This window comes from Ailuropoda melanoleuca, chromosome 10 (genome assembly GCF_002007445.2).
Source record: "Ailuropoda melanoleuca isolate Jingjing chromosome 10, ASM200744v2, whole genome shotgun sequence".
In the NCBI taxonomy this organism is placed as follows: domain Eukaryota; kingdom Metazoa; phylum Chordata; class Mammalia; order Carnivora; family Ursidae; genus Ailuropoda; species Ailuropoda melanoleuca.
In genome coordinates this window covers 13,640,452-13,664,725 of record NC_048227.1, presented here as the reverse complement: position 1 = coordinate 13,664,725, position 24,274 = coordinate 13,640,452, and the positions used below count along the sequence as shown (strand labels likewise).

The 24,274-nt window shown below is 45.1% G+C and overlaps 1 protein-coding gene across 4 annotated transcripts in view; it reads right to left on the bottom strand.

The window, feature by feature from the left end:
• The window catches only part of GALNT17 (polypeptide N-acetylgalactosaminyltransferase 17), a 456,620-nt gene that overhangs the window by 29,140 nt on the left and 403,206 nt on the right, over positions 1–24,274 (bottom strand). For all 4 annotated transcript variants that reach the window (XM_034670023.1, XM_034670022.1, XM_034670024.1 and 1 more), the window contains 3 exons: positions 15,695–15,880; positions 13,039–13,176; positions 3,653–3,748 (listed from right to left, as the gene is read on the bottom strand). In XM_034670023.1, the coding sequence (XP_034525914.1) occupies positions 3,653–3,748; positions 13,039–13,176; positions 15,695–15,880 (420 nt within the window). The remainder of the gene's footprint in view (positions 1–3,652; positions 3,749–13,038; positions 13,177–15,694; positions 15,881–24,274) is intronic.

Here is a 24,274-nt window from a genome sequence, read left to right as displayed (position 1 = left end):
AAACTCAGGCTCAAAAAAGAAAAGGGTCCGTGTCTCATCCACATTAGTAACCAGACAAGGGCGAGGCTGCTCGGCGGCTCGCTGATAGACACTTGCGAGCGAGTGAGCGAGCGGGCTCGACATGTGGCGAGGAACCTTCTCCATTTTGTTGACAAACACATGCTGCAAGACAGGAAATTACCCTCCTTGGTGCTTATTTTATCTCCATTTAATTGCTGTTTGATAATAAATTACAACAGAGAGTCCATTAATTAAGCTAACAATGTCCGTGGAACACCAGCTCCTTCTTCTGGGAGTTGCCTCGTTACCGGAGCTTTGATTCGGTCTCTGTTTGCCCACAGCACTTTCTGAAGCGGTTTAGAAAGATGCCAAGGCAAATGACTGGTGTGCGTGGGCTGGGGGGGGGGGGGGGGGGGGGACTCACTCCTAGCTCAGAGGGAGCGGCTCTGGAAGGAGGGGGAGGAAACCGTGATGAGGCAGCGTGGGGGGCAGCCTGGCAGCTGCAGGGTGGGACCAGGGGTGCCTTCTTAATTCAGAACATGTGGCAGAACAGAAAACAACATTAGACTTACTTAAGACATCAGCTGATGGGAAACAACCATGGCCCGCTCATAGGTATTCATCCCAGAGTTGGGGGGAGCAATGCACAGCCTACTTCCATCTGCCATTCCATCAACTAAATGGCAGGAACATTCATCTGGAAAAGCTCCACATAAGGTGGAACCAGTGAAAGATAAATTCCAGTTATTTCCCCTCAAAGGCGCCAGAGGAGAGGAGAGCCTGCTGGCTGGCTCCGGTGTGGGCAGAGGGCTGACAGGTGGCCATCTGCAGGCTGGATATGGTTAGCAGGTGACCGCTGGGACTCTGACGCAGGGGACACAAGAGGAGTGAAGGCTCTGGACAGAAGGGGAGGCAGGTCAAGTTCACAGGGGTCTGCCCCAGAGCTGTGAGCATCACAAGGGCGTTAGACGGTATTCTGAGTGGCAGGGGCGGAAGGCGAGGGCAGAGGGCCCCGGGGGAGGTAGTCACAGGGCCATGGAAGGCAGATGGAGCCATCTCAATGTGCTGGTCCTTAGATTCAGCGGAGAACACCCTGAGGGGCTTAGAAAACCTTCCCCGGAATCACCCAGGCAAAAAGCCACTGCTTGGAGCCATATGGGAAAGCTCTCCGATGTCCGGGAGACATTAGACCACCTTTGTTCCCTTTCTCATTGCCAAGGTCGGCCTCACGGGCCAGGTTTTGATTACGTGGAATCTAATTATGCGGTAGTGTCTATGACGGCACAGTTAGTAAGTACTTGGTTCAAATGTCATCTATTCGGAGCCCTGGACAGAGAAACCTGGGAGTTCAGTTCAGTAAAAGCCACTCCTCCTATCTCCCTGAACAATGGTCACAGACCCTGTGCTGGAAAAGCTGGAAAGTCACCAGGAGCCGAAGGCCAGGATGTCTTCATAGCATCCACCCCTCTCTGAACTCCTCCAGGAGTTCAAACTAAGCCTGATCTAAGCATATCACCCAAGTTCAAGTCCCAAACTTCCCAGGCCAGCATCCCGGCATCATGTGGGAACTTGTTGGAAATGCAAAATCTCAGCTCCCGCCCCAGGACCCCTGATTTAGAGCTCTGGGGGTGGGGCCCAGAAGTTGGTGCTTTCACAAGCCTTCCAGGGGGTTCGGCCATACACCCAACCAACCAAAGCCTTGGAGCCTGCCTGTCTTATCAGGCCTTGGGAGATCCGCCTCTCTATCCCCTCCTGCCTTATCTCTTGGCCTGTCCGTCCCTCTTGCACTGGGCACCAAGCAAACTTGGCCACCTTCTGTCTCCTGACACTCTGAGCTATCTTGCTCTTTCCACACTCACTGTGCTGCAGATTTTCCTGCTCTTTGTCTCTTCCCTCAAGTGTAAACCACCTGAGAGCAGGGACTCTATCTCACCCATTGCCACACACACATGTGACTAGCACCTACAGCAGGTGATCAAGACAGAACTCACTGAGTGAATGAATGAGTGAATAAAGACACTCCCTGGGGGCGTCTGGGTGGCTCAGTCACTTAAGTGTCTGCTTCTGGCTCAGGTCACCATCCTGGGATCGACCCCGAGTCGGGCTCTCTGCTCAGCGGGGAGTCTGCTTCTCCCTCTCCTCCTTGCTTGTGCTCTCTCTCTCAAATAAATAAATAAAATCTTAAAAAAAAAAAGACACTCCCTGGATTCTTTAGACCCTATTGCCTTTAGTGCGAATGCCCCACTTCCTTGTGAGACTCATCAGGAAGTCGAGGCTTCTCTGTCTTTCTCCTGCTCCCCACGGGCACTTTTAGCCAATTGTGGGTGGCAGGGCTCAGTAAATCACCTCGAAGTACACGGGCTGGGCTTGAATTTAAAGCGCTTTGGTCATGCTGGAGGGCATGGAGTTTAGTCTGCTTTGCTCACTGGCACTTGCCTCCCTGTGCCTCAGTTTCCCCATGCTGCCTGTCCACCTCCTAGAGGGGCTGCAGGGACCAAAGGACACAGGATCTGACCCATCCCACAGTACCTGTTATCCACCTTCAGACGAACTGTCATACACTGAAGGGAGGTTGAGGGTCCGGACTATCAAAGTCACCTGCTGTGACGGCAGAGAACGCAATTCTCTTTCTAGGTATTGGCTTCATGGGAAGCAAAAGTACCACAAGTGGAGAAAACCCACGAGCCTTTAAGAAGGCACGTGTGAGTGTGTACGCGTGGCCAATGAATATGAATTTGCCACTGAATGCGGGTGTTCCCAGAACATGAGCAAGACCAAGGGAGCTTAGGGGGCGTCTTGTCCAGTGTCTTCCTCTCACAGATGAGCAAGCTGAGACTCAGAGAGAGAACTGCAGAGTCCGGCTTAGAATTACCCATCTGGTGCTCCCCTGGGATCGAATCATCAATGTTTTCCCCATCTGTAGCCGGCCTTTTATTACTATTAGTTGACAAATCAAGTCTAATGACATTTTCAGATATGCATTCTTCTAGTCCTAGAGAACTTCTGCTAAGCTCCTATGCGCACACACATACATGCACACACGCACACACACATGCACACACACACCTTGGGTTAGCATGAAGTTACCAAAGGAAAATCATTGACCAGGCTCGAGTTTTACTTTGTTGGTTGGTCGTTTTGCCCTTTCTGGGATGTCTTGTGTGTTCTGAGAGACCAAAGAACATGCGTGTTCTCTGAAATGTCATGGTAAACACCCTCCTCCCACAGAATCAGTGCTCGGCTCTTGTTCCCGCGCTTACAGACCCGGTCATACTTACCACCCACCTGCTGGCGGCCTTTCAGGACGAGTGTGCGAGCAAGTTCTCATGAGGAAATCGGCTAGTTCTTCAGGTATATTACTTATAATTACAATGTATGCACATTGGTGTATACTCGCCTATTTGCAAATGACTCTGCAATTTATTCACATTGTCTATGCAGTATGAAATGTGCCCACTGGTCCCCTTAATATCCGTGCTGATGCAAACACTAGTGAATCTTTCCCCAAGTGCTATGTGGAAACAGCCAGAAAGCCCCCCACCTTCTTAACGTTTCAGCTACAAATAGGGGACAACGGACGTTACAAGAAGCCCTACAAATCCTCTGGGAGTTGGTGATTTTACTCTCCTCCTGGTCGGAGATGGGCTCCTACCTGGGGTCCCCAGCCATGGCATGGGTACAATATTGCTGTGTGGTTCTCCAGTGGCCCCTGGTCCAAGCAGACGTCTTTCGCCTTGTTGTTTCGAAGCTGCGGGAATAAGCAAAACACCATCCATCAGAGCTCATGGGGTGGAACTTCTGCTGCCCAACCCTTGCTCCACCATGCCTTGGCCCCAACTTCTTGATACAAAGGCCACACAACCCCCCAGTAAGGACCAAGGCTCACATCTGTGAGGCGATCATTTTAGAAAGAAAGACCAAGTCCTTCACTGGACGGTGTGGGCACCCACTCTCTGCCTGGGACACCTCCAGCTTCTGCTTACACACAGCTACCCCATCCCCAGCACAAAAGAGGGCCTTGGGGAACATTTGGACATAAGTACACCAGTTACCCACTGGTTATCCAAAGTGGGCCTCGACACCAACATGGGTTTTAATCACCCTGGGAGTCATAGGTCAGCTTTTTTTTTTTTTAATTTTTAAAAATTTTTAAAGATTTTATTTATTCATTTGAGACACAAAAAAACAGAGAGAGAGAGAGCATGAGCAAGGGGAGAGGGAGAAGCAGGCTCCCCCCTGAGCCAGGAGCCCGATGTGGGGCTCGATCCCAGGCCCCTGGGATCATGACCTGAGCCGAAGGCAGACGCTTAACCATCTAAGCCACCCAGGCACCCCCATAGGTCAGCCTCTAAAGTCATTACTGACACGGAGGCATCAAAAACAATAATCCAAAAAGCAAACAAACAGCTTGCCATCATGAAAAGCCCTGGCAACATTTATCTATATATTCCAAAAATACTTACTGAATGCCTCCACTGTGCCAGGCACCATCCTAAGTGTTTGGAATGTATCTGTGCAGGCACAGCCAAAATCCCCAAGACAAACCCCTGATCCCACTGAGGCACATCTCTTCGGGAACATGTAAGAATCTGTCTAACTGGAACCTCATGGGGCTCTCTTATTCTGCTTTGGTGTCCATCCCACCAGCATGCTGCAATCCCAGCTAGTGGGAAAACGGCAATGGTGGTGGTCTTATCCATATATACTCGGTCGTCTCCAGATTCTATTCACCATGGAACCAAACTAACCAGGGATAAATCAAGAAGAAAAGAGAGGCAAGGGGCACTTTGCTTTGGTGTGCCCAAACTGTGTCTAGGTTCAGACAACTGAGTGGAGCTCTAATGCCTGTTTTTTTTTTTTAAAGACTACAAAAATAATACCAACTTACTGAGATCTCTTGAAAAATGTAGAAAAAAGTAACAATTATTCACAATCCTTTCTCACAATCAGTTAATTTTTCCCCATATTGAGATAATTTAGTTCTGTTCGATTTTGATGATAATGAGAAACTTTGCATGTAAAGCTTTGTTCCCATTTCAGGTTTTCTTAAGAAAATAATCTGAGAACTGGGATTATAGTAGCAAGAGGTATGGATCCCTTCATGTTCTTAAAATATGTTGTCTGATTCCTTCCTGGAAACCTTGAACTAATTTCTATTCCCATCCACAATATGTAAATACTTACTAGTCCCGAGTTTCACCATTTAAGAATATAGTGTTAGTCAAAGTGTACAAACTTCCAAACCTAGATTCTGGGGACTCTAAGGTACAGGGTGGTGATTATAGCCAATATTACATACTCGAAAATTGCCAAGTGGATAGATCATCTTAAATGTTCTTACTGCAAAAAAGAGATGGTAATTATGGGATGTAATGGAGGTTTAGCTAACTCTATGGCAGTAATCACTTTGTCGTATGGAACACTATCAAACCAACACATTGGACACCAACACACATAACATTGTATATATGTCAATTATATCTCAATAAAGCTGGAGGGGGAAAAAAAGAGAACTGCTCGGAAGAAAAATTCTAAAGAAAAGAGTGGAGTATTGTTTTCAACCCAAATTACCAAAATTTGTGCAGAGGGGTAGAAGTGAGGAATCAGACATGTTGCACAAAGAGTCCCAAGCAAGCGATCTCCAGGGAATTGAAAGCCACCGTAGGAGCCCCGCACCGTATTTTAGTTCTTTCTTAGATGCTTTGAGGAAATGTTCATTGTCAATGCTTCCAATGATGCAAAGGATACATGACATGGAAAAATCCAAACAACTTCTGAGTTAAAAAGTAATTCAGAAGAGTTAAGATGTTGAAAGCAATGGAATCTTAGAAATACCTCTACTGATGTACTTTGCTTATATTTCCTTTTTATGTCTGTACAACAGCAACATGATAAATGTGACTAATGAAGCCTAATGAAGTTTTTAAAATAAGTATAAAATAAAAATTACAGGTAATAAAAAATATTGTGTTGAGAGTGAAGAAAGACATCTTGCTTTTATGAATTTACAATTAATGGTAAATTGGAATGTTTCGTGTTTAGCAATTATTTCCCTTTTTGAGAATTATCTGTTTATTTCCCCATTGGGATCTCAAGTGGTTTTACTACAGATTTATAAGAGCTCTTTATATAGTAAGGATATTGTTTTTGTGGCATATTTTTTCCAAATAATGATTTCAGAATGCTAGGCTTTTCAATTTTGTTTCTAATGTTATGCAAAGAAATCTTTTATTCAGCAGTTTAATAAATATTTATGGAGGGCCTGCTACATGCCTGGGACTGTGCTAAGCTTAACGAACACAAAGGTAAAACAGTCCTCGCCTTGAAATAGTGCATGGTCTGGAGAGACAGACAAAGAGAGAGCAGGTACAATACTGAGTTGCCCGGACAGCAAGGAGAACATCCTTAGCCCAGCTGTGGGTTCAAACACTAAGAAGAGGGACTTGTGAGCCAAGAGTAAGTAGAGTATTGCTAGAATGTTCTAGTTTTTACCGGGGTAGCAGCTATGTGGATTTTTGCTTTATGTTATTATGCTACATATGTATGCTTTATGCATACCATATGTGTATTGTCTTTGACATAAATAATGGTAAAAGAAAAAAAAAGATGAGTACAACCAAGCTAGGGGCTTCAGGGCGATACGAGCCAACCACAGAAGTGTGAGCAAAAGAGTTGGTGGTGAATGTGTTTGTGCACACCAAGTTGTTTTTACATGTGGAAAAGCGATTATCTCACCCATAGGAGAGTCAGGATATCAAGTATTCACATGCCTTTCTTTAAAAATCATTTTAAAGCAGTCCAGCTAATAGAGGTAAATAAACATTTAAAAATCAAGGGAAACAAAACACAAATGATCCAGTTAAAAAATGGGTAGAAGACACAAGTAGACATTTTTCCAAGGAAGACATCCAGATGGCTAACAGACACATGAAAAGATGCTCGACATCGCTCACCATCAAGGAAATACAAATCAAAACTATGATGAGATATCATCTCATACCTGGCAGGATGGCTAAAAATCACAACACAAGAAACAACAAGTGTTGGCGAGGATGCAGAGAAAGGGGAACCCTTGTGCACTGTTGGTGGGAATGCAAACTGGTTCAGCCACNGCAGCCATTCTGGAGAACAGTACGGAGGGTCCTCAGAAAGTTACAAATAGAACTACCCTACGACCCAGCAATTGCACTACTAGGTATTTACCCAAAGACACAAAAATACAGATTTGAGGGGTTACACGCACCCCGATGTTTATAGCAGCATCAACGGTAGCCAAACTATGGAGAGAGCCCAAGTGTCCATCAACTGGACGAATGGATAAAGAAGATGTGGTATTTACTCAGCCATCAGAAAGAATGAAATCTTGCCATTTGCAACGACATGGAGGGAGCTGGAGTGTATTATGCTAAGTGAAATAAATCAGTTAGAGAAAGAAAAATACCATATGATATCACTCATATGTGGAATTTAAGAAACAAAACAGATGAACATAGAGAAAGGGGAAGAGAGAGGGAAACAAACCTAAGAAACTTAACAATAGAGAACAAACAGGGTTGATGGAGGGAGGTGGGGGGGATGGGCTAGATGGGTGATGGATATTAAGGAGGGCACTTATGATGAGCCCTGGGTGTTGTATGTAAGTGATGAATCACTGAATTCTACTCCTGAAACCAATACTGTATGTATGTTAAGTAACTAGAATTTAAATAAAAACTTGAAGAAAAAACAATCAAGGGAAAATGGCTTCCTATCTGAGTGGGTGTAGACATCATCACTGTTGTAGGTGAGGCAGAAACACGGGGGCTGACCCCCACTCAGAGGTGTCTCTCTACCTTTGCCACCGTGCTGGGGTCTGGGTGCGGCAAAAAGAACTCGTAGTTTGAGAAGCATTACAGTACGATTCACGGAATAATCACAAATTTTGTCACTAAAGTGAACTTAACTGAGAAGCTACTGTGAAAGGTATGCAACACAAATAAAGTAAAATAATGTTTGCATCTAAAATCCCAGTTAATATTAACAAAGACTGAGAAGTCGATGAAGCAGTCAGGAGAAAGTGTGTTAACGTTCTCGTATTACCACCACTTGACCCTTCACTACGGAGACTCAGAGATGGATTTTTTTTTTTAAAGATTTTATTTATGTATTTGACAGAGAGAGAGAGAGACAGCTAGAGAGGGAACACAAGCAGGGGGAGTGGGAGAGGAAGAAGCAGGCTCACAGCGGAGGAGCCTGATGTGGGGCTCAATCCCAGGACTCCGGGATCATGCCCTGAGCTGAAGGCAGACGCTTAATGACTGAGCCACCCAGGTGCCCCATCAGAGATGAATTTTTAAAAAAAAACATTAGAGGTGGTGCAATTGCTGGGTCGTAGGGCAGTTCTATTTTTAACTTTTTGAGGACTCTCCATACTGTTTTCCAGAGGGGCTGCACCAGTTTGCATTCCCACCAACAGGGCAAGAGGGTTCCCCCTTTCTCTTCAACTTCGCCAACACCTGTCACTTCTTGTGTTGCTGATTTTAGCCATTCTGATGGGTGTGAGGAGGTATCCCATCATAGATTTGATTTGTATTTCCCTGATGATGACTGATGGTGGGCATCTTTGCATTACTTGGTATTGACCAAAAGAATGCAAAATTACTAATTCAAAGGGATACGTATACCCTGATATTTACAGCAGCTTTATCTAAATAACCAAATTATGGAAACGGCCCAAGTGTCCACTGAGTGACGAATGCATCAAGAAGTTGTGGTATATATACAATGGAATATTAGTCATCTACACAAAGGAATGAAATCTTCCCAATTGCAATGATGGGTATGGAGCTAGAGAGGACAATGCTAAGCGGAATAAGTCAGAGAAAGACAAATCCTTTATGATTTCCCTCATATGTGGAATTAAAGAAACAAAACAAATGAGCATAGAGAAAAAAGAGACAGGGAGGCAAACCAAGAAACAGACTATAAGAGAACAAATTGATGGTTACTGGAGGGGAAGGGGGTGGGGGGAGGGGTGAAATAGGTGATGGGGATTAAGGAACACATTTGTCAGGATGAACACCCGAAACTAATATTACACTGTATGTTACCTAACTGCAATTTAAATAAAAACCTTAAACAACGAAGAACATTAGAGGTTACCATAATGCAATTAAGACAAGACATATACAATTCACATGACTAGAAAGATTTTTTAAAGCCAAAACACAAGCTAGCTAAAAACTTGGGAAAGAGCAAGGAACATTAAACCCAGAAATATTCATTGGCCTGGGGAAAGACTCTCAAACAGAATTGTACATGAAAAACGAAAGATATAAATTGCAAATATAGTACGATATTCACTCTGCCTTCTTCTTTTTCCTACTGCTCGGGGGCCTGGTGTGGTGAAAAGAACCAGTAGGAGTGAGCGTTAGAAATAAAGTTGTCTAAATAATGGCAAATTTTGTTACCAAACTGAATTTGATTAGTTTGATTTCTTTCATTTAATGTTATAGTCCATATGAAATATCTTTTAGCATATGGTGAGCTCAGCAAGCAGAGAAGGGGTAATAGAAACAAATGCCCTAAAACGTTAACATGGATCATATCTGGGAATTGGGATTTGAGTAAGTTTTGTTTCATCTTTATATTTTTTATAGGGTCTGTGCACTGAATTTATTACTTAGAGAGATTTGTAAAAACAAAATCTTCTCCCCTCCAAAAATCAGACTGCGATCTCTATGTTGACTCCATGGCCACCCCATTGTTCAGCTCCAGAAACATCATTTACACTGTGCTTCATGTGAAGGGCAGACCCTGGAGCTGTTCAGTGCACAGCCTGTGGAACTGTGCCCTTGCCATCTTCTTGAATTTTCCCATTATTATTCTTTGCTTTTTAATACTATTTTTCTCCTAATTATAATATTATCATATAAAAATCAGCAATAATTGGGAAAACATGACAAAGTACACCTACAAAGACTGCCTGCCTCACTACTGGAGGTAACTACAACCATCATCTCCACTTCCCCATTGCTATTTTCCTACTTGCTTCCAATCTAAAATAGAAGCAAATCCAATTTTATAATCCTTTTTTTTTTTTTTTTAAGAGAGAGAGAGAATGTTCATGTATGTGCTTGCACAGGTGGGGAAAGAGGCAGAGGGAGAGGGCAAGAAAGAATCTTCTTATGAAGGTCCCAAGCCCAGTGTGGAGCCCTAAGCAGGGCTCGATCTCATAACTCTGAGATCATGACCTGAGTAGAAATCAAGAGTCGGACGCTCAACCGACTGAACAACCCAGGTGCCCCCCTGACTTTTTCTTCTAAAGAATTATATCAGGGGCTCCTGGGTGGCTCAGTCAGTTAAGCATCTGCCTTCTGCTCAGATCATGATCTCAGGGGAGCCTGCTTCTCCCTCTGCCTCTGCCACTCCCCCTACTTGTGCTCCCTCTCTCTCTCTGTCAAATAAATAAAATCTTAGAAAAAAGAATTACATCAACATTTTTGTCATGCCATTAAAGTTTTGTACACACCTTTTGAAATGGCTGCAAAATATTTCAAACTATTACTATGGTATATTTAACTAACCTTGAAGTTAGATTCAAAATTTTTGCCCCCCCCCCAAAAAAAAAGTCACTGAGATGAACAATTACTCTCAAATCTTTGTCCTCATTTCAAATTACTTGCTTGGGATAAGAGTGGAGATGAAAGTGTGACTATCATTAAGCTTTTAATACGCGTGGTTCAAATTGCTTTTTAAAAAGCTTGTTTCAATTTATACTCTCACCAGAGGATTTGTGGTTTTTCAAGATCTTGCTGGCGGAGTGCCAACATATATTCCAAAAATGAATCTTTGTTTATTTGGTAGAAGAGAAAAAAACCTACCTCAATGTATTTTAAGACATATTTTAATTTCTTTGATGATGCAATCCATGAAAAATTTTCATGTGTTTTCCAACTGTTTGTGTTTCCTCTTGTACTTTATTTTTCTTTGGGGATGCTTTATTTTCTTATTTAAATTAATTATTAAAATTTAAATCAATTCACAGAGCTCCTGATATATTTATTGTATTATCCCTTCATCTATACTATTTATGGGATACATACTTCCAGGTTGGCATACTGTTTCTCTATTCAGTTGATGTATAGATTATTTTAATATTTATAAGCTGAGATCCATTATCCGATTCCTTTGCATTTTCTTCCAGGGCTTTCATTCTTAGAAAGCTCTGGCCCTTTCAGAGATCAGATGCACATGCATTTCCGTATGGTTCTATTATAGTTTCTTTTCTTTCATTTAACGCTATAGTTCATCTGAAATACACTTCAGGATATGGTGAGCTGTAAGAATTTAAATTGTTTTCTTCTCCAAAGAGTAGGCAATTCACCCAACTGTCTTACGAATAATCCATTCACTGCCTGTTGTTTCTCGATGACTCCTTTTGTTTGATCTTACTTTGATAACCAAAAAACCCCCAAACCATGCTTTTGTTTGTAAGAAGAAAGACAAGGCAGTTTGGACCTGTTAGTAGTTACTGCTGGGTACCAGCTACCGTCCTAAATCTTCCCGACAGCCCTGTGCAGTGGATTCAGTCCTTACACCCCTAATCTTCACACCACCCTAATCATTATATAGACTGCCCCCCAAGACACATGCTTCCCATTCCAGACTCGGGCTCAGGGGGCACACCTCGCCCACAGCCCGATGGTTTAACCTGCAGCTGATTTACTTCCTCTAACAGGCATCAGGCCCATAGTAGGAAAAGACACAGTTATAGAAAAAGGAAACACTCTAAGTCATAGAGAGCTTTACTAGCTTCAGCCTCATTGTCACAGGGCAGCTGCCAGCAGCCCCGGGAAGAAGTCCAAATGCTGGAGCTAGTGGGATGTCTCCACTGGGTCCAGGGCATCTGGCTGCCTGCACCCCAACCTGACTCTGTGCCGATTCCGTGTCCAAACACACAACGCAAGGAGGCAACAAAGCTTATATACAAGCATGTTTTCAGCAGTGGTGCTGATATTTTAAAGATGGAAACAACATAAATATCTCTAGTTTCAGGCAAAACACAGCATACACAAAGGTAGCATCATATATAATCCTTATCAATGCAGCAGGAATGACACAGGAAAATATTCTTCGTATAGCATTAATATTTCAAATTATTATGCACGTGGATACCACGGATTTAGTAATACATAGATATAGATGTGTTTATAAAAAGCATGTACGTGTGTATATTAAAAAATGCACGCACACACACACACGCACACACATGCACAGAGTAAAGACCATGCATCAAACTGTACATATTATCTATGAAATCTGAATGCCTATGTCCAAGGCTGGCTTCCTGACTTACAAGCTGAGACCTCAGGTGATCTATTTTATTCATCGAAGTTTCAGCTTCCTGATCAACAAAATGGAAATAATACTTCTACCTCATAAAGAGAGGGCAAAATGAGTTCATACGTGAAAAGCACTTAGAATAGTGCCTGGTACATCAAAAGCACTCCGTAAGTGTTGATCGCTATTATTATTATTTTCAAAATTTTCTAAAATGCATATTTATGGCATTTGTAATAAGAGCAGAGTCAACCTGCTTTAATATTTAGAGAGGTGATGTCATCTCATCCTAGAAAATCTAAGAGCATCTATCCTTTTGTTGGTAACAAGGGGCTCTGACCCCCAGCACTAAGCAATGGGCAGCTCTAGTCACTGCCCGTCCTTATATATGACTTCCTGCTCAATGTCCCACTTACAGGTCCCAGGGAACCTCAAAAGCAGAATATCCCAACCAGAACTGATCATGCACTCCATACCCAAGGCAGAACAGGCCACCAGAGCCTTTGGTCCATGCTCCCATTGTAACATTTATTACGCTGTCCCCCCACCAGCTGGTGAGAGCCTTGCTTTCAGGTACTGCACCTCCAAAACCACTCTTGAATGGATGAATGAATGAATGAATGAGTGAATGTCTCTATTCTCTATTTTCCCCCATCAAAGCAGTCCCCAGCCTAATGCATAGCTATCCAAGCTGGAAGCATGTGTGGTCTTAATTACCTCCCCGTATGCAATGGTGTTGTTGTATCTTCTCATTTCCGGGTACACGTGGTCCAGGTACCACTGGAAATTCTTACACTTTAAACTCTTCCTCAAAGCTCTTCTTTCGGAGACATCGCCTATGTCAATGCCTGGATTCTGAAAGTAGAGAGAAGTGAGGGGCATTAGTGACAGGGGAGGTCTGGCCAGAGGAGAGGACAGGGGGCCTTCAAAGAAACCATCAGAGAGAAACCTCAAGTCCTGAATGCTTGCTTAGAAAGTAGGTTTAAGGGGACTCACTGGATCATAGAGCCCCAGGCTAGACCACTGTCCCCTGAGGGCAGCTCGTAGCCCCCAAAGTCAACCCCTGAAAGGGACCCTGAGACACACTGATGTTGACAACCTCTGTTCCCAGCTCTGTCTCCCCTGCATAACCTCAGCAACTCTCAAAGCCAATTATTAGAGGAATTATTTGATTAAGACAAGGAAATAAATGCCTATAACCACCTCCTGTCTTTCTCCTCCATACGAGTGTGATTTCCCCCTTTGTTGGCTCTTTGCGAAGTTCATTATACACAGAAGTGAAAATAATTTTCCATTGCAAAGCTTGAAATGATGTTCTAATGAATAATTCACTCTGCTTTTACAGAAATGAACCTGTAATGGGCTGCCGTGTGCTGACAGGGGAAAATAAAGTAGTTGAAATATGACTCCACAGACTCAGCCACAAGATGGCCGCGGACCAGCAGGGATGGGATGCTGTCTCTGCAATGGCGGGCAGCCAGGCAGCAACTTGGGGGACAGGGAGAGGTCACATTATTTCATTAAGATTTCTTCTTTCAACAGCCAAACGGTGATTTTAAAGGAAAATCCCCTTAAATATAAGACTTTTAAAATCCAAAGGCAAACCTGGACAGTGATATTTTAACTCTTGGTTTTAATGTGCTGAGCATAATGAAAGAGAATGGCCATTTTTGAAAAGTGCAAGAGGGTACTGCTGGCATTAGGGACCAGAGGTGGTCTGGAGAAAGCGCTGGGACAGAGCCAGCAGCCTTGAACTCTTATGACTGAGTAACAATCCCATTGCAGGTCACAACTTCTCACCCGCAAGCAGGAGAAATAAAACTGATTGTGCTGACCACAGGGCTGTGGGGAGAGTTGAATAAAGATATGAGCTTGCATCCCTGCCCTGCCATGTGCTATGGGTAGGACGTTAAGCAAGTCACATTAACCTCCCAGAGCTTCAGTTTGTCCATCTGTAAAATGGGTCCTTGTCAAGCTAGCATTTATTGATCCCTTATNCCATGTGCTATGGGTAGGACGTTAAGCAAGTCACATTAACCTCCCAGAGCTTCAGTTTGTCCATCTGTAAAAGGGTCCTTGTCAAGCTAGCATTTATTGATCCCTTATTATTTGCTATGCTCTAAGCCTTATATTTAACTTCATGAGAGCGCTGTGAGATCAAGGTTAACAATCCCTGTTTTACAGATGGTGAAACTGAGGCACAGAAAACTATGTCAGGAGGTTGTTATGGGGGCTAAATGAGATATTGCAAATAAGGAACTTACCAAGTGCCAGGGACATAGCAAGGGCTCAGCAAGTGTTACATAATCATGTGTAAAATCACTTCTGGCTTAACACCTATGAAGTGTTATACGGCCATAAGGGGATGTCAATGCTTTAGAACATTATTTCAATAACTGTAACAATATGATAAACATTCTTCACTTTTATCCTCTTTATCTATAATTCTTACACATATTCCATTACATTTCTGCTGCTCTGGGCTCCAGCCTCCTGAAACACAGGGGCTGCCCAATCTCAGTGGGAACAATTCCAGGCGACTCTCTCAGGGCATGACTGAGACATCTACAGGTGCTCTGACTGAAGAGATAAATCTAACTATGGCTGAGGGTGCTGGTCACCCCACGGTGCTGTGGACCTAAGTACCTATAATGAGCATTTTAGTACTCAGTACTTAAACTGAGTACTCTAGTACTTAGATTGGGTACCTTAGTACTTACTAGTTAAGCAAGTGCTTTAGATTTAGTTTTCCCAATCACCCTAGGAAAGAGGACTTGTTATTATTGCTATTTTTAGGCGAGGAACCCAAGGCACAGAGGCAATAAATGGATTTGTTTAGGATTGCATAACTAGTAAGTGGTAGAGCAGGGATTCCAACCAAGCTGGCGTACAGCCACTATGCAATACTCCCGCGGGGCTTCAGTGTTCTGGGCAGAATATGGGGGAGACTTGAAGAGTCACGTAAACAGTAGGGGCATAAGTCATGGGGGCAGCTGGAGCGCCAGGGGAGGGCACAAAGTCAGAGCATATGATGGGGGCCTGTACCAAAACCTTTGGTCAAGAATCTCCCGGATACAATACTTGTTCAGGAGAAGGGCATCAGGACTGCTATAACATGATGGGGATTAACACAACAAGATCCTTCTACTCTTTGTAAATGGATTTTGAGATCTCCACTGTGCCAGTCCCCATGTAAAGTAGGGGTTCTACCACCCGGAGGTCTGTGAACCCCCTCCAAATGCTCTTATAATTTGGCAAGTGTAATAAGCATCTTTCTGGGGGAGGAACCACCAACTGATTCAAGGGATCCGTGACCCATCAAACAGAGGACCATAGGTCCAGGGTGATGGGGGAAGGGCTGCCGTGCCCCTACCTCCAGCGGCAGGTTCCACGCAATGTACACGTGAGACTTGTAATCATCCATCCAGACTTCCGCAACCCGGAGGGCATTCCTCTTGGTGTAGAAACCAATGTTGCTGTTGTAGGGCTTCTTCTTCCGCTCGATGTGGGCCACTCGTGAGCAAGGCAGGACCTCCATGCTGCCCCCGCAGAGCCACACCTGGAGGCATAAGGACTTTATCAGCCCGACAGAGAAATTCCTAGAGGCCATTGCCATCTCCCCAAGGCCCCAAGGCAATGGTCAGGAGACTTAGCATGAGGGAGAAATTCTAATGTATTTCAGGGTTGGTCTGTTATTGCCGTGTAGATTAGCCTAACCTAACTCAAACGTGTCAAAGAAGGCCTGGGGGGATTTTTATAGATATAATAGTTTAGGATGTTAAAATAGAACTCTGGGTAACAGAGGCCCATTAAACTAAGGTGCCTCTGGTGACGCATGGGTTTTCTGAAGTTCTCACTAGTGAACAATCAGCACCCGTGGAGGTTTTCTTTCCCACCTGGCTGAAGCTATGCCTTGCAAACGGAGAACAGAAAATTCAAACTGAAAAACAAATCATCTTTATTCATATCAGCACAAAGTGTACAACGATCTACTTATGCATTGTTAATATGCTCTATTTTGGAGTCCTAAGAGCATAGATGCCCAGCCTTCTGGAAGCATTTGCCCCAGTGTTATCACATACAGGCATCACTTGTTATTGCTGGAATATTCAGGTGCAAGGCTGAAATGGCAGTTGCCTTTGGATGCAAAAGCCCAAGGAAATGACACTTGCCATTCTCTGCATGGGCATGGCAGGCATCCAGGCTCAGAAGGCCCTGCTTGCGGGGGAAAGTTGAACTATCCAACTTCTCTCAGTCCCAGACAGGAAAAATAAAGCATTTCTGATTGTCAAGAAGGACTACTTTGTGGAAATAAGCTTCCTGGTCCTGGTGGGGAGAGAAGACACAAAGAGGTTTCAGGGACCTATGCTACTGTCCTGCCATGAGAATCCTGTATAGTCTCCATAAATGAGAGGGTACTGGGGAGCTGACCCAGTCAGCACAGACAACATTGGTTGCCCCAAACTGGGATACTTCAAGCCACTCTACCTTTAGTCTCCCAGATGCCCTCTGCAGGATACTGGGACCCTCTTGTAAGTTTGCACACCACTCCTGGGTCTTTATTGATTGAATTTGGTGGCAAAATCCACATATGTGTGATCTTTTGTTTCTATTTCCCAACTCTGGCTGCACCACAGGGAAATGATACAGATGGAAAATTCTCCCCATAACCATGAATCTTCACCTTCAAGGAGGAGACTGTGAGCTAAGAGGTTGGTAGACTTGCCATTCTGAGTGGGTGGTCCAGAGTAGTTTGATTTGGGACCTGACAATTAGGTGCCCCCACAGGTTGGCACAGCAGCTGCTGACAGTGGAAGGAAGCCAAGTCAGGGAGGCAGATATGGCTAAAGGCCTATGGGGAATAGGGATAAGAGACCTTACAGGGCAAAACACGGTTGATGAATTTCCAGGGGTGGGCAATATGCAAAGACACAGAGTTGCACAGGTGTGCAGCATTGGGCAGTTTCAAGATTCAGTGAATGAATGGAAAGACATCCCATGTTCATGGATTTGAAGACATCATATTTTTAAGATGGCAATACTTCCCAAATTGATTTAAAGACTCAACACGATCCCCATCAAAACCCCAGATGGCTTCTTTGCAGAAATTAACAAACTGATCTCAAAACTCATGTGGAATTATAAGAGACTCAAAAAACCTTAAAAAGAACAAAGCTGGAGGACTTCCACTTCTGATCTCAAAATGTACCACAAAGCTACTATAATCAAGACAGTGTGGTGCAGGCATAAGGACAGACAATAGGATAGAATTGAGAGTCTAGAAATAAACCCTCACATTTATAATTGACTGACTTTCAACAAGGGTGCCAAGATAATTCAGTGGGGGAAAACAGTCTTTTCAACAAATTATGCCAGACAACATGCCAAAGAATGAATTTGGATCACCATCTCACAACATACACAAAAATTAACTTGAAGTGGATCAAAGACCTAAATGTAAGAGCTAAAACTGTAGAACTCTTCGAAGAAAACATATGGGCAATTTTTCATGACCTATGATTAGGAAAACATTCATCAACTGATGAACGGATAAACAAAAATGGTATATTCATACAACGGAATATTATTTAGCAATAAAATAAATAAAACACTGGCACGTGCTACACTATGGATGAACCCTGAAAACATTACAGCTAAGGGAAAGAGGCCAGTCACAAAGGATAGTATATTACATGATTCCATTTATACAAAATATCCAGTATAAGAAAATCCACAGAGACAGAAAGAAAACTAATGGTTGCCTGGGACTGGGGCTGAGTTTGGAGGAAGGTAGAGTGGCTGCCAGTGGGTATGGGGTTTCCTTTTAAGGTGATAAAAATGTTCTGATATTGACTGAGGTGATCACTGAGCAATTCTTTGAATATACTAAAAACCACTGAGTTGTGTACTTTAAATGAGTGAATCGTAATGGTATGTGAATATCTCAACAAAGCTGCGACAAAAATAAGTAAGTAGATCAACAGATGATTCCACAGTGAGATGGGGAAAAGAAGATCTAAGGGATAGACTCCAGTCTGGTGAGCTAAGGAGAAGTGATGCAAGCCAAGCCGAGTTCTGTGAAGACCAGATTCTGAGCAGGGGTCACAGGTGCAGGGGTATGAAGGGCCCCAGCAAAAGCCAGAAACCCAGTCACAAGAATGGAGGTGCCAGGTGGGAACAGAACCCACAGGCGGGCCGACTTGGTGCCAGTCTTCTGTAAGCAGTCCCGACCAAGGTCAGGATTGTCCAAATTATTCCAGATTGTCCTTGGGGTGCAACTAGGCTCACAAGGGGTGTCAGGTGGCCTTCCTTGCTATGAGTGGGCTGAGAGAAGAGAGGGGCCAGGTCAGACCCCAAGCCTCTTAAACGAGAGTGGGAGATAGTGTGCCAGCCTGGGAGGCAGGTAGCACAGCACATCTGTCCGTGTGGCAGGAACACTGGCTTCCTGTCCTGGGCTCTGCCATGTGGATACCAGTTGGTACACTCGGTGGGCACCAACTCAGAGCCACTTAGCTCTTCCCGTATGGTCTAGGGAGAAGCAAGGGGGCTGTCAGACTGTTTAGTGTCTTGATGGTACAGCCCTCTGCTGGACCCAGCAAACCTAGAGTGAATCACCAGGGCTGGACGCTGGCCCAGATGCCTGTAACATCATTACAGGCCCCTTCTGCCTGGAAGACATTTCTGTTACCATCCTGTGCCTGCCTGGCCTTGTCTACACCTCAGCCTGTCACCTCCAGTGACTCAGACCGGATTTAGGGTCATAAGCATGAGCAACCAGCAGCAGTACATCTTGAATGAGACAGAAAATGACTTCGCTGAAACACTCAAGCAGCAAACTACTCTGGAAATATCAGGCAGAAAATGGGATTCAAAGTAGAAGGAAGAAAGGAAGGAAGGAAGGAAGGAAGGAAGGAAGGAAGGAAGGAAGGAAGAGGAAAAGAAGAAGAAGACACACAAACACCCAGTAGGTGTGGGAAGCAAACTGAGCCCAGTCCCTTGGGCGCTGAGGGACAGTCCCAGCCCTGGAGCAGGTCCTGGGAGCTCCCCTCTGCTCTACCCTTCCCCCATCCTCCACTTCTGCAGACCCTTCCCTCACAGAGGTGAGTGTCTTCACTCTGCCTGCTCCAGAACCTAGGACCAGCCAAATCCTTACAACCAAGCACCAAACATCAAGTACCTCATGAAGTCCTCACAGATGAGGAATGAGGACTCAAGAGGTCGATTAAGTTGTTTACAATCCACAGTCAGTATGTGGAAGAACCAGAACCACAACCCGACCACATGCAATACCTGCACGCCGGCCCTTACTGGTGGGCACTGCAGCTCCACCCCTCCAATGCAGGGGGGGCTGACCAGCGGTCATGGGTCCTCCGGCATTTCTGCAGCCACAGCCTGCACCTCTGACCTGCACTGTACCCCGGGTAAGCAAGGGGGCAGGGTGTGGTTACATGGCCTGAGGAAGCTCAGTGGATCCAAGGCGGCACCAACGAGACCCTCAAGGTGAGGGGTGTCATTGTGAGGGGAGCCAAGGTGAGCCTCCTGCCAAACAAAGCCATCTGGAGGTGTGACACTGCAAGGGGAACGGGAAGGGGCCAGTGAGTGGAGTGATTCTCAAGTCTCGGGAGGCTCTGCTCCAAGTTGGCAGGAGTGGTCACAGCAGAGCTCATGGGGTGGCCCTAAGTGTTGATAAGTTGATGTGGAGTGTGCCCAAGGTCAATGACTGAGTGTAGACAGTAGAAGTGAAGCCATTCAAGAGAGTGGACTGAATACCTTAGACACAGATCAACAGGTGAGCTATGGCAGCTGCCGAGGGCTGTTTCAGAGGACTGCTATTCACCTGGCTCCTACGCTACCTGAGAGGTATGAAAGCAAAAGGGTAGTTCCCTAACCAGGAGCTAGTGATCTAGTTGATCCTTCTCCCAGACATAAGCACTAGCTACATGCATCCCAAGTATAGCTGATCCCAAAGAAGGATTACCATTACTGTTTATCAGCCCAAATGGCGAGTCCTACAGAGACTGGAAAAAATGATATCAAAGGGAAATGAATAAGAAGGGTGAGGATGAAAGACTAATTGGTAGTCTCTGATGCCAAGGAGGAAGAGGCAGGGAGTAGGCCCTTTAGATGTGCTGAAATGGGCCAAGAAGACAGCACACTCCAAGCTCTGGGACCAGCCCTGGGTGGGGGGGGTACAGAGAAGCCATGACGTGGCTCTAAGTGACCCTTTACCAGGGAAGTGGGGAAATGACCATCAGGAGGTATGGTGACTCCAGGAACAGGTATTAACTAAATTATTCAACCAGAAAATTCCGCTCAGAGCCTACTTGCTAGCATGGGAATGACATAGGAAGGGTCAACAGACAAGTTGCTCCTTGCTCTCATGAAGCTGATGATCTCACAAGGGAAACACGTTAATTAAATCATCACAGACAGACGTGTGCTCTCCAAAATGAAGTGAATTCCTATGAAGGAAAGCAACACAGTGCTGGAAAAACTAGCATTCAAGAAAGGGAAATGACACATAGGCTCAGAGAAAGTATCCCTGACGTGGGACAGGTAAGGTGAAATCAGAAGGCCTGGGATGCCTGGGTGGCTCAGTCGGTTAAGTGTCTGCCTTCGGCTTCAGGTCATGATACCAGGGTCATGGGATCGAGCCCCACATTGGGCTCCTTGCTCAGTGGGGAGCCTGCTTCTCCCTCCACCTGCTGCTCACCCTGCTTGTGCTCTCTCTGTCTTTGACAAATAAATAAATAAAATCTTGAAAGAAAAAGAAAGAAAGAAGAAAGAAAGAAAGAAAGAAAGAAAGATAGATAGATAGATAGATAGATAGATAGATAGAAAGATCAGAAAGCCTAGGCTGAGCTAAATTGGTTAAAGTGGGCAAAGTGGACGAGAGCCCAGGCACAGTGCAGTGGCCTTGTGCAGAGGGAGCCTGGGGCGGTGGGCTGTGTTCAAGATGCCTGCAACAATCCCTCCTACTCTCCTTTCTAATGTGGCTGGTTTTTGCTCCTCCCATCAAAGGGTCGGATCTACTTTCCATTCTCTTGGATCTGGACTAGGCTTAAGACTTGCACTGATGAGTAGAATGCACTAGAAGTGATGTTTTGCACTTTCTAAGGCCAGGCCTTAGGAGGTTTTATAGTTTTCACTTTCTCCCTCTTGGGATCCTGAGTCCACCATGCTGTGGAGAAGCTGCAGACGAAAGACCGTGGGGTGAAGGGGGTCTGGCCTGGCCTCACTCACGTGCCTCGGGCCTCAGCGGGACCAGACACCTCCAGCCAAGCCACTGACTCACCACCTATGCGTGAGTGAGCCCACCAATGCTGTGAAGAGCAGAAGTACCACCTAGCTGACCCCAGGCCAAACCGCCAGACTCCGGAATCGTGAGCAAATCGACTGTGCTTTGAAGCCACTGAACTTGAACATAAACAAACAACTGACATACATGGAATATTCAAGAAACTGAAAGAACAGCCATGTGGCTGTATCTCAGAGCAGGAGTGGAAAGGAGGAGAAGAGCCTGAAATGAAGCTGGGGGCGCCAGCCAGGCCTGTAGACCACATTGAGGAGACTGATCTTTGTTCTAAATGCGAAGCCACTGAAAAATATGAATTTGAAAAAGTCACCCTAGCTGAAGTGTGGGAACCAGTTTAGTATCAAGGAGAGGGGAGACAGAGAAAGCAAGAGGGTCTTACTGCCGTCCTGGGGAGAAATGCTGGTAGCTTTGGCTAAGGCAGTGGAATACAGGTTGATGGATCTGAGCTTGTGAATGGCAAAATCTTGAGCAATGGGTTGGATGTGGCAGAGACAAAGAAGGACCAGGAGGGACTACTACCATAGCGTGGTAGCATCACGCCCCGGGCCAGAAAGCCTGCCCAAGGCTACCCGGGCCTCTGGAGGCAAAGGAGCATCACAAGACACGTCCTTCCTGCTTTGGACAGTGAGGCCCTGGAAGAGGAGGACACTGGGAGAGGATGTCAATGAGTGCGAATGCTTTCTGATTTCTCCACCATTGTTCTAGATAGAGTCTTCAAGGGCATGCTGGCTTAATTCCATCTTTTGATGCATTTCATTCATGCAACTCATGTTGTTTCATAAATATTTCAATAGCTCATTAGAGTCTTAAAGACGATGTAAAGTATGTCATCGGATGAGGCAAAAGTTGGTATATCCAGAATTATGCCTGGATCTCAGCTTGTCTGCTGGTCTCCCTGGATGTCCTCTGTACTTCCCAAAGTCTCAAGTCTTCCCTTCAAGGGCAGGATGAGAAGCTGGCCCACATCACTGGTTCCCAAACCAGTCTGTGCCTCCAAATCACCAAGGGAGTGCTTTAAAATTACAAATGCCTGGGTCCCACCCCAGACCTATGAACCACATTCTCCAGGGAGTAGCTGAAGGACCACTGGGTGTTTAAAAACGTCCCTCAGGTGTAGCCAGGGTTGGGAACCACAAGCCTAAAGTATTTTAATATCTATTCTGAGTCAATGGTTTTATGACTAAGGCCAAGAGAAGTTAGGGTGTGCCTGGCCGAAGCTCAGATCACCAGGTAGTGGTTCTGGGATGTTGGGAAGAGGTGTGGGAATCTAATGTTCCAGGTACTGCCTGGACCGTGCTCTCTACAGTGCCTCCATCACCAAGGAGGCTGGTAGGTAAGGGGGGATAGCGAGGGAGCCTGAAGTCATTGCCTTGGTGGAGGTGAGGAGCTGTGGAGGAAGCCAGGAGACACGGATGGAAGAGGCCAGGAGCTAAAGCCAATGTGGCCAGTTCATTTAGACACCTATTGTAGGCGATGGCCTCTAACCAGTTTTGATGTATGTTCTCATCTGGAAAAAAAGAGTTGAATCCCATCCTCCAATCTGTTGACTTTGTCCATTTTTTAAATTTAATTTCAACTGCCCAACATATAGTACATCATTAGTTTTGATGTAGTGTTCATTTATTCATTAATTGCATGTAACACAAGTGCTCATTACATCACGTGCCCTCCTTAATGCCCACTGCCCAGTTACCCCATCCCCCCCACAACCTCCCCTTCCAAAGCCCTCAGTTTGTTTCCCAGAGTCAAGGGTCTCTCATGGTTTGTCTTTATCCATTTTAAATTATAGGCACATGCTATCATACTACGAGATTTTACAGATGATAAGTGTATATAGAGAGACATTTGAAGTTATATAGAAACGGAAGTGCTAATATATTCCTCTTGGCCCCCAGTGGATTATCTTGCATGTCTGGCTTTGGAAACCACTATAAGAATTCAAATATTCAAGGTCTAATCTTATTCCACTGTTTTTAGAAGCCAGCTGTTGCTGAAAAGCAGCAGAAAGTACTGTTCAGGAATGAGGTTTGTAGCCAAAGGAATCTAGTGAGAATTTTCAACTGTGTCACTAGAGTTTGAACAGTGAGCACCACGAGAACATGAAAGCCACTTTTCCCAAGATGCTCCAGGCATCATCGGTGGTGGTGGGGGAGGGAGCAGCTGTGGAAAGAGCCTAAGATGCTGTTACAGGAGGAGGCCCAGAGCCCCCTGTATCTCCCTCTGCCCCCGCACCCCAGTCATTCTGATTGAACAGGAAGCTGCAGGATCCAGGAAGAAATCCAGGTGCTATCCTCAGCACTCTGTTCCCCAGGCACTGGTCAATCCATATAGATTCTGGACTGTAGATCATGACTCTTAACCATGGGTCAACTGCAGTCATTTCCCCTCACACCCACCATCACCACTTGCCCACCACCTCCTCCACCATCACTCGAAGCTGCCCCCGCCTGGACCACAGCACCCACCTCCTAATGCCTCCATTCATCTGGCCTCCACTTGGCAGCCAGAGTCCCATGATCTGATCACACCATTCCCCTGAATACTTTATGGGCTCCCACTTGCTCTGAGAATCAAGTCCAGAATCTTAAAGTGACTTTGGAGGACTTGCATGCCTTACCCCGCCATCATCCTCTCTGC